Below are 14,140 nucleotides of genomic sequence, written 5' to 3' on the forward strand. Positions count from 1 at the left end.
ACACACACACACACATGCACATACACACATGCACATACACACATCACACATATACACATCACATGCACACACATACATGCACACAGATTACACACACACACACATTACACACACACATACACACACATGCACATACACACATCACACATACACACATCACACATACACACATCACACATACACACATACATGCACACAGATTAAAGAACTCTCATGCTTTCCATACTGTAAACAGTATTTTCTGCAACCTGAAGCCAAGAGACTTCAAGCCCTGGTCACTAAATTCCTCTATTCTGATCATTTCTCTCCCTTCTAGTCACCAGATAATAACCCCAGTACTGGCCATTAAAATTATTTTTCAGTTTGGCCTCCTGAGATTTCTTCAAAATGATAATGCATTTCCTTAGTTTACCAGTCACACAGCCTGCAGCTAAATCTCTGGGAACTAGGCATTATCTTCCTCGTTCTTGGAAACCTTGGTTCCCTGGGAAGGTGGCATGTGCTTTTTATATCCTACAGTTAGCCTTCAGAAAACTTTGCCAGAAGATGCACCTTTCTTAGAGGATAATTTTCCTCCTAACTAAATGGCCCTCCTTAGAGTTTGTGTTAGCTTTTATACAGAGCTCAGTGAGTCTAAACTATTTTGCTGCTGAATGGATCAAACGCCATGAAGATGTTGGGCATCTCCTAAGGGCACCCAATGGATGACGATGTTGGGCATCTCCTAAGGGCACCCAATGAAGGAAGATGTTGGGCATCTCCCAAGGGTACTCAATGGCTCTGCAGTCATAGTTACTCCTGGGATGGACTGGTAGAATATACTAGAATTTCTGTGAGAAGAAGTTACAGGTTTAAAATTCTAGATCACCTTGATAATATGCAACAGCATCTCTAGATCTCAAGTGTTTTCTCTTGATATGATATAGCTTCCATTTTTAAACCATCAATGGAACTAGAGAACATCACTTGTCACATTGAAATTCTTAATATACTTAGAATACTTTAAATGGCGTGGCCATTTAAATTTGAAAGGAATGTCTGTTCCTTATTCTGTAGTTGAAAGAGTAAGAAAAGTAATTATAAAAAAAACATCTGTGTGCGCGGACACCCACACTGCTGTTACTACCCGTGACACACTCAGCCGTGCCTATGCTATCTCCACCATTTGGTTTTCCTGTGTGGTGCTAGAGAGTGAACCAACCAAGTGCTCTACCACTACACTATATTCTCAGCCCCCCACCCGATGCTTTTAACTCTTTGGGACAGAGCTACCACTAACTGTCAATCCTCTTGCCTCAGTGTCCCAAGTACTTGGGATTACAGATCTGCTTGACCCAGCTCAGTTTCCATCCCATAGTTAATACCGACTGCCGCTCACCACATGTAACTGTTCTAGACTGCTCACAGAAAGAAACCCCGTCTCAGGGGACACAGTCGAGTTGGCAGGCCCACTCTGACCCTCGCTGTAGACCTCAGGCACCGCCCCTCCGCTCTCAGGGCCATGGTTTCCCACATTTTCATAGGTGCCTCCTTGGCTGAAGCCTAACCGAGCTGAAATCACACAGGCTCAAAGAAATACATATCTGTTTTAGCCCCACCCAAGTCCACTCCAGACCTGCTGCCATCATATCCAAGGCGACAAGACAAGCAGCTAGGGTCCACATCTGAGGAGGAGGGGGCAGCAGGAGGGAGCGAGAGTGGGAAGGAGGAAAGGACTTGTAATAGAAAGGGTCAGCTAGCTGACCTTCGGATCTCACTCTAAGCTCATCACTAAGTTAGGGACCCTGTGATGTCCTGGTACTGATGTCAAACTTCAACATTTTTACAAAAGAAAGGAGACAAAGAGACTAAATAACCTTTTTGTGCTATTTGATCAATTTTAATAATGTATACATACTATTCTTTTTTTTATTTTTTTTTAATTTATTTATTTATTAAGGATTTCTGCCTCGTCCCCACAACCGCTTCCCATTTCCCTCCCCCTCCCCCGATCAAGTCCCCCCCCCCCCTCATCTGCTCGAAGAGCAATCAGGGTTCCCTGACCTGTGGGAAGCCCAAGGACTGCCCACCTCTATCCAGGTCTCGTAAGGTGAGCATTCAAACTGCCTAGGCTCCCACAAAGCCAGTACGTGCAGTAGGATCAAAAACCCACTGCAATTGTTCTTGAATTCTCAGTATTCCTCATTGTCCGCTATGTTCAGCTAGTCCGGATTTATCCCATGCTTTTTCAGACCTAGGCCAGCTGGCCTTGGTGAGATCCCAATTAAACTATAGCAAAAAAAAAAAAAAACCATCTGAATTTGGATATCCTCACTGCAGCTTAGAGGGCATTTTTTCTAATATCAAAGTTGAATGCTATGCACATATTTCTGCTAATTTGAATTCTCACCTTCTTTGCATGCTCTATAAAATCAGATTCAAAGTTTGGCTGCCTAAACAAAGACAACACCAATAGACTTTCTATTGTGGAAATGGGAATTCTCACAGTACCCACGCCTCAACAAAGAACTACAGAGAACTAAAGAATGTTGGGAACAGAGAGGACAAATATTCCTCCCTGGGGATGAGCCCCTTGGTTGGTTGTCCAGTTTGAAACAGTTCATCCCGAAATCATATACTACAAGCAACACTGGGCAGATTCACTAGGTTACAATGTTTACACACAGACATAACAATTGAAGAGAAAGAATCCATGGGTTGAGAGGGAGCAGGGTTAGGGGTACACAGAGGTGGTGGGGTGAGGAAAGGGAAATGAAAAAGTGATGCAATTGTATTTTAAAATAAAAATATTGAAAAAGTATGTCAAGCACTCCCATCCTTTTCTGCAAATAGCTTGGAAATTGAATCTCTGGATCTTCATGGTGGAAATGGGTTGTGACTTTTTCCTTGGTGCGTTATTTGTTGGAGCCTATGTACCTAGCTTCAGCCTTAACTTTTTCTCCTCTTGCTTACAGCTGCTTCATTTTCAAATGGTCCTGTGTCAGTTTAATTCCATATATTTGAGTTCTGTAGATCATCTACTACATCCTGAAAGTAGCAAGACTAGGGAGCTTACCATTCTATACTCCATTTTAGCCATAGATAGCCAGACTTACTCAATGTTCATTTCCCAAAATATTTTATGTAGTTGGTTGTTTTTATTCTTTACTCTTTGGGGCCCACCACTCTGCTCCCAAATAAGTACATGGAGACCTATTCTTTCTTATGAATGCCTGGCCTTAGCTTGGCTTGTTAGCCAGCTTTCCTAATTTAAATTATTCCGTTTCCATACTTCTACATTTTGCCTCTGGGGTTTTTACCTTTCTCTATTCTGGCTCTATTCTTTCTTATTTTCTATTTCTCACACTGGCTGTGTGGCTGGGTAGTGAGACCCTGGTATCCTCCTCTCCTCCTTTTCTCGCTCCTCCTTCTTCCCCCCTTTCTTTTCCTAATTATCCTCTCTGCCTGGCAGCCCCACCTATTCTTCTCCTTTCTAGCTATTGGTCATTCTTCAGCTCTTTATTAGACCAATCAGATGTTTTAAGCAGGCAAACTAACACAGCTTCACAGAGATAAACAATGCAACATAAAAGAATGTAACACATCTTTGCATCATTAAACAAATATTCCATAGCATAAGCAAATGTAACATATCTTCAACTAATATTCCACAAGAATTTTAGACTTTCAACTCTAGGGAAGAATACTGAATAGCTAGTTGTGTGTTAGCAGGCACAGAGTTCATGGAGAATGGATCCTTTCCTCATAATCAGCAGTGTTTAAAATTCCAGAGTACAACTACTAGATTCTTGGTTACTTTGTCAAAAGAATAAGATCCAAATCATATCTCTGGCCTGGGTATGTTATGAACTTCATGCAAGTTCATGAATAGATAACTGTATAAACCTTATAAGATCATTATCTGGCCAGAGGTTCTCCTACAAATAGCAAAGATAAACTCTTGTCTCCTTCATCTGAATGAACATGGAAATACCATCTTAAAGAAGCTGTATGCTCTAGAGAATTTGTACTAGTATAAAATCCTGCCTAAAATGTAGATTGTCTCCATTTTACAATATGCTATCTTTTGTACTGCAAAGGAAAAAACGTAAGAGAAGCCGCCCATTAAATGTAGGCTGTGGACATCCCACACTCTCTACATACCAATGATATTCTGAAAGGAAAGGAAGAGAACTAAGATCCATAATCTAATGCAATATGTGAACTTTATTTAGTGATTCAAATAGACCAGTTCTAAAAGACAGTTGTAAGATCACATGAGAAATTTTAAGTGTGATCCAGGTATAAAGTGATATTGTAGGATTAAAGCAATAATATAATAAATTTATGGAGTTATTAAAGTATTTCTTATCTGTTATAGATGCATACTTGATAAATGTGTATTTTATGCTTTAAAACACTCCAGAAAACAGTATACACAACCACATAGAACAACATTAGCACAGTGATGTATTCAACCTGTTTTACAAGACTTTCATCAACATCATTCCCATTCACTTTGGAAATTTATACAATCAAAAGTCATGGATTAAAATAATAAATAGAAGGGGTCCCAGGGCATTTGATAAACCTTAATTATTAAAACAATAGGTTGGAATTTTTATGCAGAAAATTTTCTTTAGATTATGCACATTTTTTCATTAGCAATTTGACTTCTGCCATCTTAATATTTAATGCTTTCACATGCTATAAAGGAAGCTAACAAATTACCAGGTTAAATATCAAAAAAGTCTATCAAAAATAATATGTTTAATTCTAAAACTCCCTGGAAAGGGGGTGGTATATCAACGTGAGAGTGAGCTTGCCTTTTAGTCACTTCCCATAGTGAAAATTGGATCATACTGGGGAATATTTATAATCATCCGAACTCAAATTCTTCATGGAATTGGTTACAAACTTGTGAAAACTACCTAATTCTCAGAGTGTGGGAGGTAATCATCTCTTAGGTTTGTTTTAAAGTGGTTCCCTTATGTAAAATTGAGTTACTCGCTACTTTACAACATTATTTCTAATTGCTCATTAATTAACAATATTACCTCCTGGCTGGCATTAAGGAGCAACAGAGATTTATTTCTCCGGATAAAAAAAAAAGGCAGAAGAACAAAATCAACTCATTTTGGCATTCTCATTACACACTCGAAAATGCAAGAACCAATATGAAGTGCTGGAACACGGGGGTTGTACTCCCAAAAGTTCAGAGACTGGGCTCTTAAGCCACATCTTAGCAGCAAGTAAAGAACCAAATCTCACCCTTGACTTTCAAAGATTTTACAATGAATCATCCTTATCAAAACCATTTAATCCTTTAAGTGGATTATATTTACATTTTCCCACAGAGAAAGTGAGAAGATGGCTCACATCCTGAAACTCTAATTTTATATCATTAAAAGATTTTCAAAGAAATGCACGATTTCATAATTCATATTAAATTTCAACCTCCTTGTCTGAATTACTAAAAATTTTAAAATGCAGTATGTTTTTTTTCTTTCCAAAGATAAAATCCAAAAATCTATAGTAGCTATCTTTTTTTTTTTTTTTTTTTGGATTTTCAAGACAGGGTTTCTCCGTAGCTTTTGGTTCCTGTCCTGGAACTAGCTCTTGTAGACCAGGCTGGCCTCGAACTCACAGAGATCCGCCTGCCTCTGCCTCCCGAGTGCTGAATTAAAGGTGTGCGCCACCACTGCCAGGCTGACAATTATTTCTTATTACGATAAAAAGTTTCAATATAAAGAACTGTGCTTTGTGTTGCATTAATTGCAAAGGTGATTTATACTGCCACATTGGGCTCAGCCAAGGATGTAGAAGAAATGTTTTTCATCTTCCACATTAGGACATCTTGTTATAGTTGGTTCCTCTTATCATCCACCCATCTCCCTGAGTTTGATCCCCAAACACCTTACCTACTACTGCCTCAGTGACTTTCCCTTCTGTGGGAAGAGGGAAGTATTGGTTTGGAGACACGTTGCTGCCATATCCCAAGAGAAAACCTTCCAATTTTACACTTGGATTTGGACGCAGGAACTTCAACAGGATGGAGTCACTGGTGGTGTTGATGTGCACTTTCAAGCTTGGTCTTTTACCTGAGGGTGGAAATATAAGGTGAGTGTCTAATACATCAATTATATTTCATCACTCAACCCCGCCCAGCAAACCTTGCCTATTGGAAACATTGTCCTGAGAACAAACACCACCTCTTTTGCTTCTTGGGATCATACCACTGATGAAAAGTTGACCAAAAACAAGACTAACATTAAAATCAAAGAAAATGTACTTACTACTGCATAAAGCAGACTAAAATACCACAGGGCAGGGAACCCGGACTGCTCTGTGGACTGGAGAGGGAGGGGGAGAGGAGTGGGGGGAGGGGGAGAAGGGTGGGAGGAGGGGGAGAAGGGTGGGAGGAGGGGGAGGGAAATGGGAGGCTGGGAGGAGGTGGAAACTTGTTTTTTGTTTATGTTTTTTTTCTTCTTTTCTTAATTAAAAAAAAAAGCAAATAGAGAGATCCAAGTTTTGGTGGTTTGTTACTGAGGTTTAAGTGGAATTTTGGGTGATCTCATTTTTCTATCCAAAGTGAGCTAGAAAATTCACTTTATACATATTACCAAGATATGATGCAAGCAACTGAAGATTCTTATTGGTAAAATTCAATCACTGTACCTTGAAATATCTCAGCATCCTCGGGATGCCCTCCAGACCCATATCTACAAGTATTAGTCATTGATAGAGCTGGGAATGGACAAAGAAGTAAAGTTTCTGGGATAAAAGTTGTTGAAGTGGTAAAATGGGGGTTGTTGCATACAGGAACCCTTGAATGCCAAAATAGAGTGAGATCCTTGAAAGTGGAGTTATGCGTAGGTTTGACCCATGTGTGTGCTGAGAAAGGAACTCGAGTCCTCTAGCAAGGCACTACATGCTTTTAACAACTGAACCATCTTTCCACCACCATGTGTTCTTAACTCACTGCATGAGAATTTGTTTCCTTGAGGAGCGATGCTTATTTAAATGGTGCTTGCTGGTCAAGACCTCACATACGAAATTATATAAACTACAGTCTAATCTTTTTCTAAAGTGACTCAAATTTCTGAATTATAAAATATGTATGCCTCTAAAGATTAGAATCATGGGCTGGAGAGATGGCTCTGTAGTTAAGAGCACTGACTGTTCTTTGGGAGGACCTGGGTTCAATCCCAGCACCCACATGACAACTCACAACTGTCTGTAACTCCAGTTCTAAGGGATATGACACCTTCACACCAATGCACATAAAATGAATCTAAATAAATTATTTTTTTAAAAAAAGATTAGGGTCATGAGCTTGAATTTTTCCCTTTATTCTCCCAATATTTAATATTTTAAAATATTTTTGCCCTTTTAGAAGACTGCATTTACTGTTTTAACAATTTCCTCTATCATTTCTCATTAACCAGAGTTCCATGTTGAATGAATACTAGTCCCCATGTCACTGCAGCATGAACTCCCCACTGCAGCTATAATGAGGACTTTGTTGTACCTCAACCTAAATGATTCTGAACAATTGCGATCAATGTAGGACTTTTACACTTTGTGCATGAAACGTTCCCCAATGGTCTTACAAGTTGAATGCTCCAAGCTGCTGGATCAAGTCAATGAGGGGTAATTAGATCATAAGGAATCTAACTTCATCTGTGGATTTATCCCTTAGTGGATTTTTAACAGGGTGGCATTATTAGAGAACAGGAGGTGGGACCTGCTTGGAGGACAAAGGTCACTAGGGGCATGATCTAGAAAGTTCCATCTTGTCTCTGGCCCCACCCTGTCTCTCTGCTTTTTGGTGAGCAATATTCTGTCTCCCCCCAAACTCAAAGCACACAAACCAGCTGACAATGCACAGAAGCATATCAAAGTGCAAGCCAAAGGAAATCTTCCTTCCTTTTGAAATATTTCTTTTGGGGGTTTGTCATAGTGACAAGCAGTTAACTAACACAGGAACATGGAAGGATTGTATGAAGTCTTTGAGAAAAGAAAAGGATTGCCCTCAGGAGTACCACACTATTAGAATGGATCCCACCCACCTCAGCAGCCAGGATCAGTTCTATGCGTGGGCATATTAGTTTGCACTTGACTAAAAACATAATTTCATGAATTTTTTAACTCTTGGTTATTCCTGCATCTGTGGAAAACTAAGAACCATAGATACTAAGTAATTTCTTGAAAATTCCCAAAAGGGACGTCATAGTTGATCTAGTTCAGTTCTTTCAAATGAAGGCAACCGAGTGCATTCACATGTCCCATCATCTTGCCTGTAGGGTCAAAACTAAGTCCTGAAGTTCTTGTGGGCCTTATTGTCATTGTGACCATTGTCATTACTCAACAGAGTTAGGAGTGTCAAACCATGGGCCTCATGGTGAGGACTTTGATTTGTCTTAATTTCTCCAGGTTTTAATAAGATACTGTGTAGTGCCGGGCGATGGTGGCGCACGCCTTTAATCCCAGCACTCGGTAGGCAGAGGCAGGCGGATCTGTGTGAGTTCGAGACCAGCCTGGTCTACAGAGCTAGTTCCAGGGTAGGCTCCAAAGCCACAAGAGAAACCCTGTCTCGAAAAAGCAAAAAAAAAAAAAAAAAAAAAAAAAAGATACTGTGTAGTTTACACAAAACAGACTTTGTCCAATTTTTCCATTGTTAATCAATGGGCCTACATTGATTTCTGCCAGTATTACTTTTTCTCAGTAGAATAGGGTAAATGTAAGTTGAGAACACATTCTTCTGCTTTAGGAGGTTGTAATTTCTCACAGGAAGTTGAAACGCAACCAGGTTGCTTGCAGTATTCTGTTGAGAAGATATTTGGAAAACTCTTTCTGGGCTTAAGCTGAGTTTGCGCTTGACTGAGAGCACAGAGTGGTGGCCTCACACCACACTAGAACTTTTTTCTCGTGGACTCTGCCGGATGCAATCATGGTATGCTTCCTCTGAGAAAGCGGAAGGAATAGTATACTAACAGAAAGAAAAAGTCACAAACACAGCTACCGATCCACCAAAATGCAAGTGGTCTACTTCTCTGGCAGAGAACCCCTGCCTTTCTCCATTTGGCTAGCAATTTATGCCAAGAAATACATCATCATTATAGAACTTTGAATTATACTTTAATTATAGAACATTATAGAACAAATGAATTGACTCTTCCTCTAAAATTCTCATTCATACTACTCTCCTGAGTGAAATATCTACAGATGTCATGAAAAGGAATAACACATGTAGAAAAATATCCCTGCAATAAATGTCACAAATATAATATTTTAGAACCACCCTCTCTGTTCTTCCTTTAAAGCAGTGCTTCTCAAACTGTGGGTCGTGACCCACCCCAGAGGTCATATCAGATATCCTGTAATGACTAGTCATAACATTAGCAAGATGACAGTTTTAAAGTAGCAACAGAAATAATTTTATGGTTGGGGGTCACCCCAACATATGAACTGTATTAAAGGGCTGCAGCATTAGGAAGGTTGAGAACCACTGATTGAATATTAAGAACTCTGATCCCTGTGTTATGTTCCCATACGTTACTTCTGATATTACTTCTCAACACACCACACCTTATTTTGCTCAGGTCAGTCATCCCACATTCTAGAATATGTGATTTGTCCTGATTCTGCACCTTTATCACAAGAACACTGTACAATCCCTCCACCTTTGCTTGACATTCTTTACACCCTTCACTCGTCCAGTTATTACTTCATTGATCTTCAGCAGCTGGCGAAAAGGTTTTACAGCGTTTTTCCCTCTTATTCAAGATAGATTTATCAACATTTTCTCCAAAGTACTATTTATATTAGGATTCAATGACCCTTTATACTTCTGGACAATAAATACTCTAATATTTGGGTTCCATATCTCTGTGCCTCATGCATTAATTTTAATATTTGATAATAAATCATCTTTATTACAAATTATTATGGTTTGATTCCACCATGGATGGTCAACCTTTTGACACTGAAACATATTATTGCCACTTACAAAGTCTTCACTCAAAAATGCACTGACAAGTCATAAAAAATGCACAATGCTTTATGAAGTGAGTTTATGAGTTGAGGTTGGTCTGCATTCTCAGCTGACTTTGGCCATCTGTAGCCATGAGGCCACTAGTGGGACACGCCTGATGTTTTGGGGCCCAATTTATGTAACAGACATTATCTTTCAGAATTTAGTCATAGTTAGACTTCTGGCAAGTAATATAGATATGATAAAGAATAACACACTACAACATAACCTTAACCAAAATAACACACAAATAAACAACAAATATGTTGCCCAAAATGTCCTTGTTCAGGATACAGAGGGGGGGAAAGGACTACTAGAAGAACATTTTATCACATGTGAGAGATATAAAAAACAATTAGGAAAGCAGTAATAAACTGCCTTGGGAAAAACCACATATTGGCAAAGTACATTCTTGGATCCATGCCAGTGGTTTCTAATCCTCTATTTGCAACACCCTACAGTATCTCTAAATATTTCAAAGTGTTGTGAAATTCCAAAAGTAAATAAATCAGACTTCTTACAGAGCAAAATTAGAACTAGCCATTTTTCAAACTTTCAAGGTAAATATATGCCTTCCAGCATTAAAGGCAGGGGTGAGACTGGCAAACTGGACAGCACTGTCCGTTCAAGGACTCTGGGTCACCAGACCTACCAAAGGAGGGAGGCTGCCGGCTGCTGGGGGCTGAGGACAGGACCAGATCGTTAAAGAAACAGTTTGGCCTGGGATACAGCTCAGCCACTGAGGGAGTGCCAGAGTTCAAGCAGCGCCCAAACAGAACAGCAACAAGTCCAAACCACCAGCAAAAATACCGTCAACACCAACTACAAAACTCATGCTTTGGTAAAACTAGCAAAGACATTACAGCTATTCAGTCATGAACCTCAGAGAAAGGAATCACCATTAAAATATAATTATTAGAATTTCTCCATGTCTAATTTCTCATAGTCATCTTATACTTTCCAAAGTATTACAAAATATGGTCAAAGTTGTTCATATCACATCGGTCCAGATGATAAGATTCTTGAGACAGAAAAACTACATCACATTAAAAGTCTTCTAAAGGTAAAAGATATGTATTATGTAACAATAGGAATTGCCTTAGCTTATATTTCCCCAATGTTATAATACCCTGTGAAAAGATGATAAATATTCCAAATAGCAAGTGTGCATCTAAATTTAATCTTATCAGGGCACTATGTACAGAATAATTGCAATACTTATACCAAGAAAGCAAAGACTCCTTAAAGGATGGAGAACATCCCCCCATTTGTGGTCCTCTAGTACCCATCTCTTACTACACAGAATGCTCACAGCATACTATAGCCTATACATGCTCTGCCATTTACCGTGCTATAAAAAAACCCTCACACTTTGTAAAATATTTAACTAATTAAATCAGTTCCTACCAGTTCAGATATGATATAGGAAACACAGATTTAAAATCAGGGCACATTATATATTTTGATCATATTCCTTCCCTTCCCTTAAATCTTCCCCAGATCTTCCCCCACCTCTTGATAAAAAGTTTAAAGCTATAAAATTTTTAAAAATCTAGAAAAAAATAAAAGTTCCTTAAGAATTTGTATCCAGAATACATAAATGTTCTTTATCGTCGATTAAAAAGAAAATAAGAACCAAGCGAATTAAATGTGTTCGAATAGCATCCTACTTTGTTTCCCCGCTGCTGAGACACAACACGGACAAAGGAAACTGCAGGGGGAGATGGCTTCTTTCATTTCTTATTTCCAGTTAACAATCCATTGCTGAGGGAAGTCAGGGCAGGGATTTGGGGGCCAGAACTGAAGCAGAAACCACAGAGGAATCTTCCTTACTGTCTTGCTCTCTCTGGCTTGCTGAGCTTGCTTGCTTTTATAACCCAGGACCACCTACCCAAGAGTGGCATCACCCAGAGTGGGCTGGGCCATCCCACAAACATTGCTAATCAAGAAAATAGCACCACAGACCTGCTTTAATGAAGGCCATCCTTCAGTAAAGGTTTCCTCCTCCCATGTGACTCTAGCATGTGCTAAATTGGCAAAAAACTAACCGGCACGAATGGATGATTTACCAAAAGAGGTGAGCAGTGGTCCAGAAGCACAGAAAATGTGTTAACCTCTAGGGTTATTGAGTCTTCTCCTCCAGAGGTCAGATGGCATAATGTTGTAGTACTGATTACCAGTATGGTGAGTGCTGCTAACTGCTCAAGCAGGAAGACCCGAATTCAGATTCCTGGCACTCATACAAAAATCTGGGTATGGCTACATGTGATAGGAACCCCAGGGCTGGCAAAAGACCACTAGGACTCGCTGGCCAGGAAGTCGAGTCAAAGCCAAGCAAACTGTAGATTCAGGGAGAGCCACTGTTTCAAAGGAAGAAGGCAGAAAATGGTAGAGGCAGACAGACATCATCTTCCAGCTGTTGCATACCCAGATACATGCACACACATGGGCACGGCATGCACACATGCATGTACCACACTTATGCATATACAAGACAGACAGACAGACAGAAATGCACACAGAAAGAGAGAGTGAGACACTGTAGATATCATCCTCCAGTCTAGACATGTGTTTACATGAGGGTACCACACACACATGCAGTATATGCATGTACCACAGATATGCATATACCACACAGACAGACACAGAGAAAGAGAGAGACAGAGAGAGAGAGAGAGAGAGAGAGAGAGAGAGAGAGAAGCTGTAGATAACATCCTCCTCCAGCTTAGACATGTGTATGTACATGGGCACTACATACAATATATGCATACACCACACATATACTCACAGAGAGAAGATGTAGACATCATACAAATTAAGCAGACATAACTGTGCATTGTCCCATTATGTGTAAGCCATAATTTGCCAATTCTTGGTCAATATGATTAATCAAAGGGAAACAAATATTAAAGCCACAATGATCTGGAATAGCTAAAATTAAAATAACAGTATAATTAATATTATGTCAGGCAGAATTTGGAAGTCTTATACATTTGGATTGTGAGCATTAAGTGTACAACTAGAGAAGACTTGGAAAGTCATCAAGTCACCAAAGAACCCAACAGTTCCATTCCTCGCCATTGCACATAGGAGAGATGAAAACATGTCTGTGTGAAACGTATGAGAACATCCAAAACAACATTAAACTGGAAACAAACCCAAATATCCATCAGTGACTGAGTAAATAAATAAGCCACAGCACATTCATTCAATGGTATCTGGTGCAGCAATAAAACAGAACAAATTACCTAAGTAAGCAGGCAGGCTACAGCTCTGCTCTGGCATGCCGTTGCCCCGTTGTATGACAGGAGAGCCCCTTCCTTAGCTCCGCAGCCACGCTAAACAAACTCCTTCTGATAAAAGGACATTCAATCATGTGGCCGTTATAGCACTAGCAGAGTTAGCTTTAGCAGTGTCTGGTGCTATTGATCATTCAACACACGCACACACGGACACACACACACTAAATCAGGTTTCTCTCAAAAGAACACTAAGTTTCAAATGCACTCTGTGAAAACATTCCAATGTCTTACCATTACACAACGTATTAAGGAGTTATCAAGATGCCCCATCTTTAATATTTATATTGAGCGAATGTGTGATAACATATTCAAAAGACTTTGAAAAATGTAACTGAGGGCATGGATTGTATTCCACCGAATTCTTATGCAAGGTAATACCAAGGATAATGTTAACCTAAGCCTTGGCAATAATTTACCTTTCTCCTTGAATTTTCAGGAGTGAAAAGTCAGACCATGGAATAAAGGCTCAGTGCTCAAATGACTCTCCCTGCTGTGGATTTATAAGTTGTGGTTTTATATGTCTTAAAGGTTTTAGCAATTTTTCTGCAATGTTCACAGAGTGACTAGGAAGGCATAGGATATGGACAATTGTTCACTTGTTTCTGTTCCTATGTTGTAGAGGGCAGGATTTTCTTGCCAATAACAATAACCTAAAAGTCAGGAATATTAGTGGAAAATTTTAAGTTTGTTGAAACTTTTATTTCATGAGTGCTTTGCCTACATATATGTATATGCATGCCTGGTGCTCACAGAGGTCAGAAGAGTCAGATCTCTTGGAACTGGGGTTAACAGACAGTTGTGAGCCACCTTATGGGTGCCGAGA

At 39.6% G+C, this 14,140-nt stretch overlaps 1 protein-coding gene across 1 annotated transcript in view; it reads right to left on the minus strand.

The window, feature by feature from the left end:
• The window catches only part of LOC121461753 (ABI family member 3 binding protein), a 213,048-nt gene that overhangs the window by 151,282 nt on the left and 47,626 nt on the right, over positions 1-14,140 (minus strand). The window contains exon 2 of the mRNA XM_041673008.1: positions 5,901-6,080. Coding sequence (XP_041528942.1) covers positions 5,901-6,080 — 180 coding nt within the window. The remainder of the gene's footprint in view (positions 1-5,900; positions 6,081-14,140) is intronic.

Source organism: Microtus oregoni, unplaced genomic scaffold, assembly GCF_018167655.1.
Source record: "Microtus oregoni isolate MIOR12 unplaced genomic scaffold, Mior012 000023F_ref0000262, whole genome shotgun sequence".
In the NCBI taxonomy this organism is placed as follows: Eukaryota; Metazoa; Chordata; class Mammalia; order Rodentia; family Cricetidae; genus Microtus; species Microtus oregoni.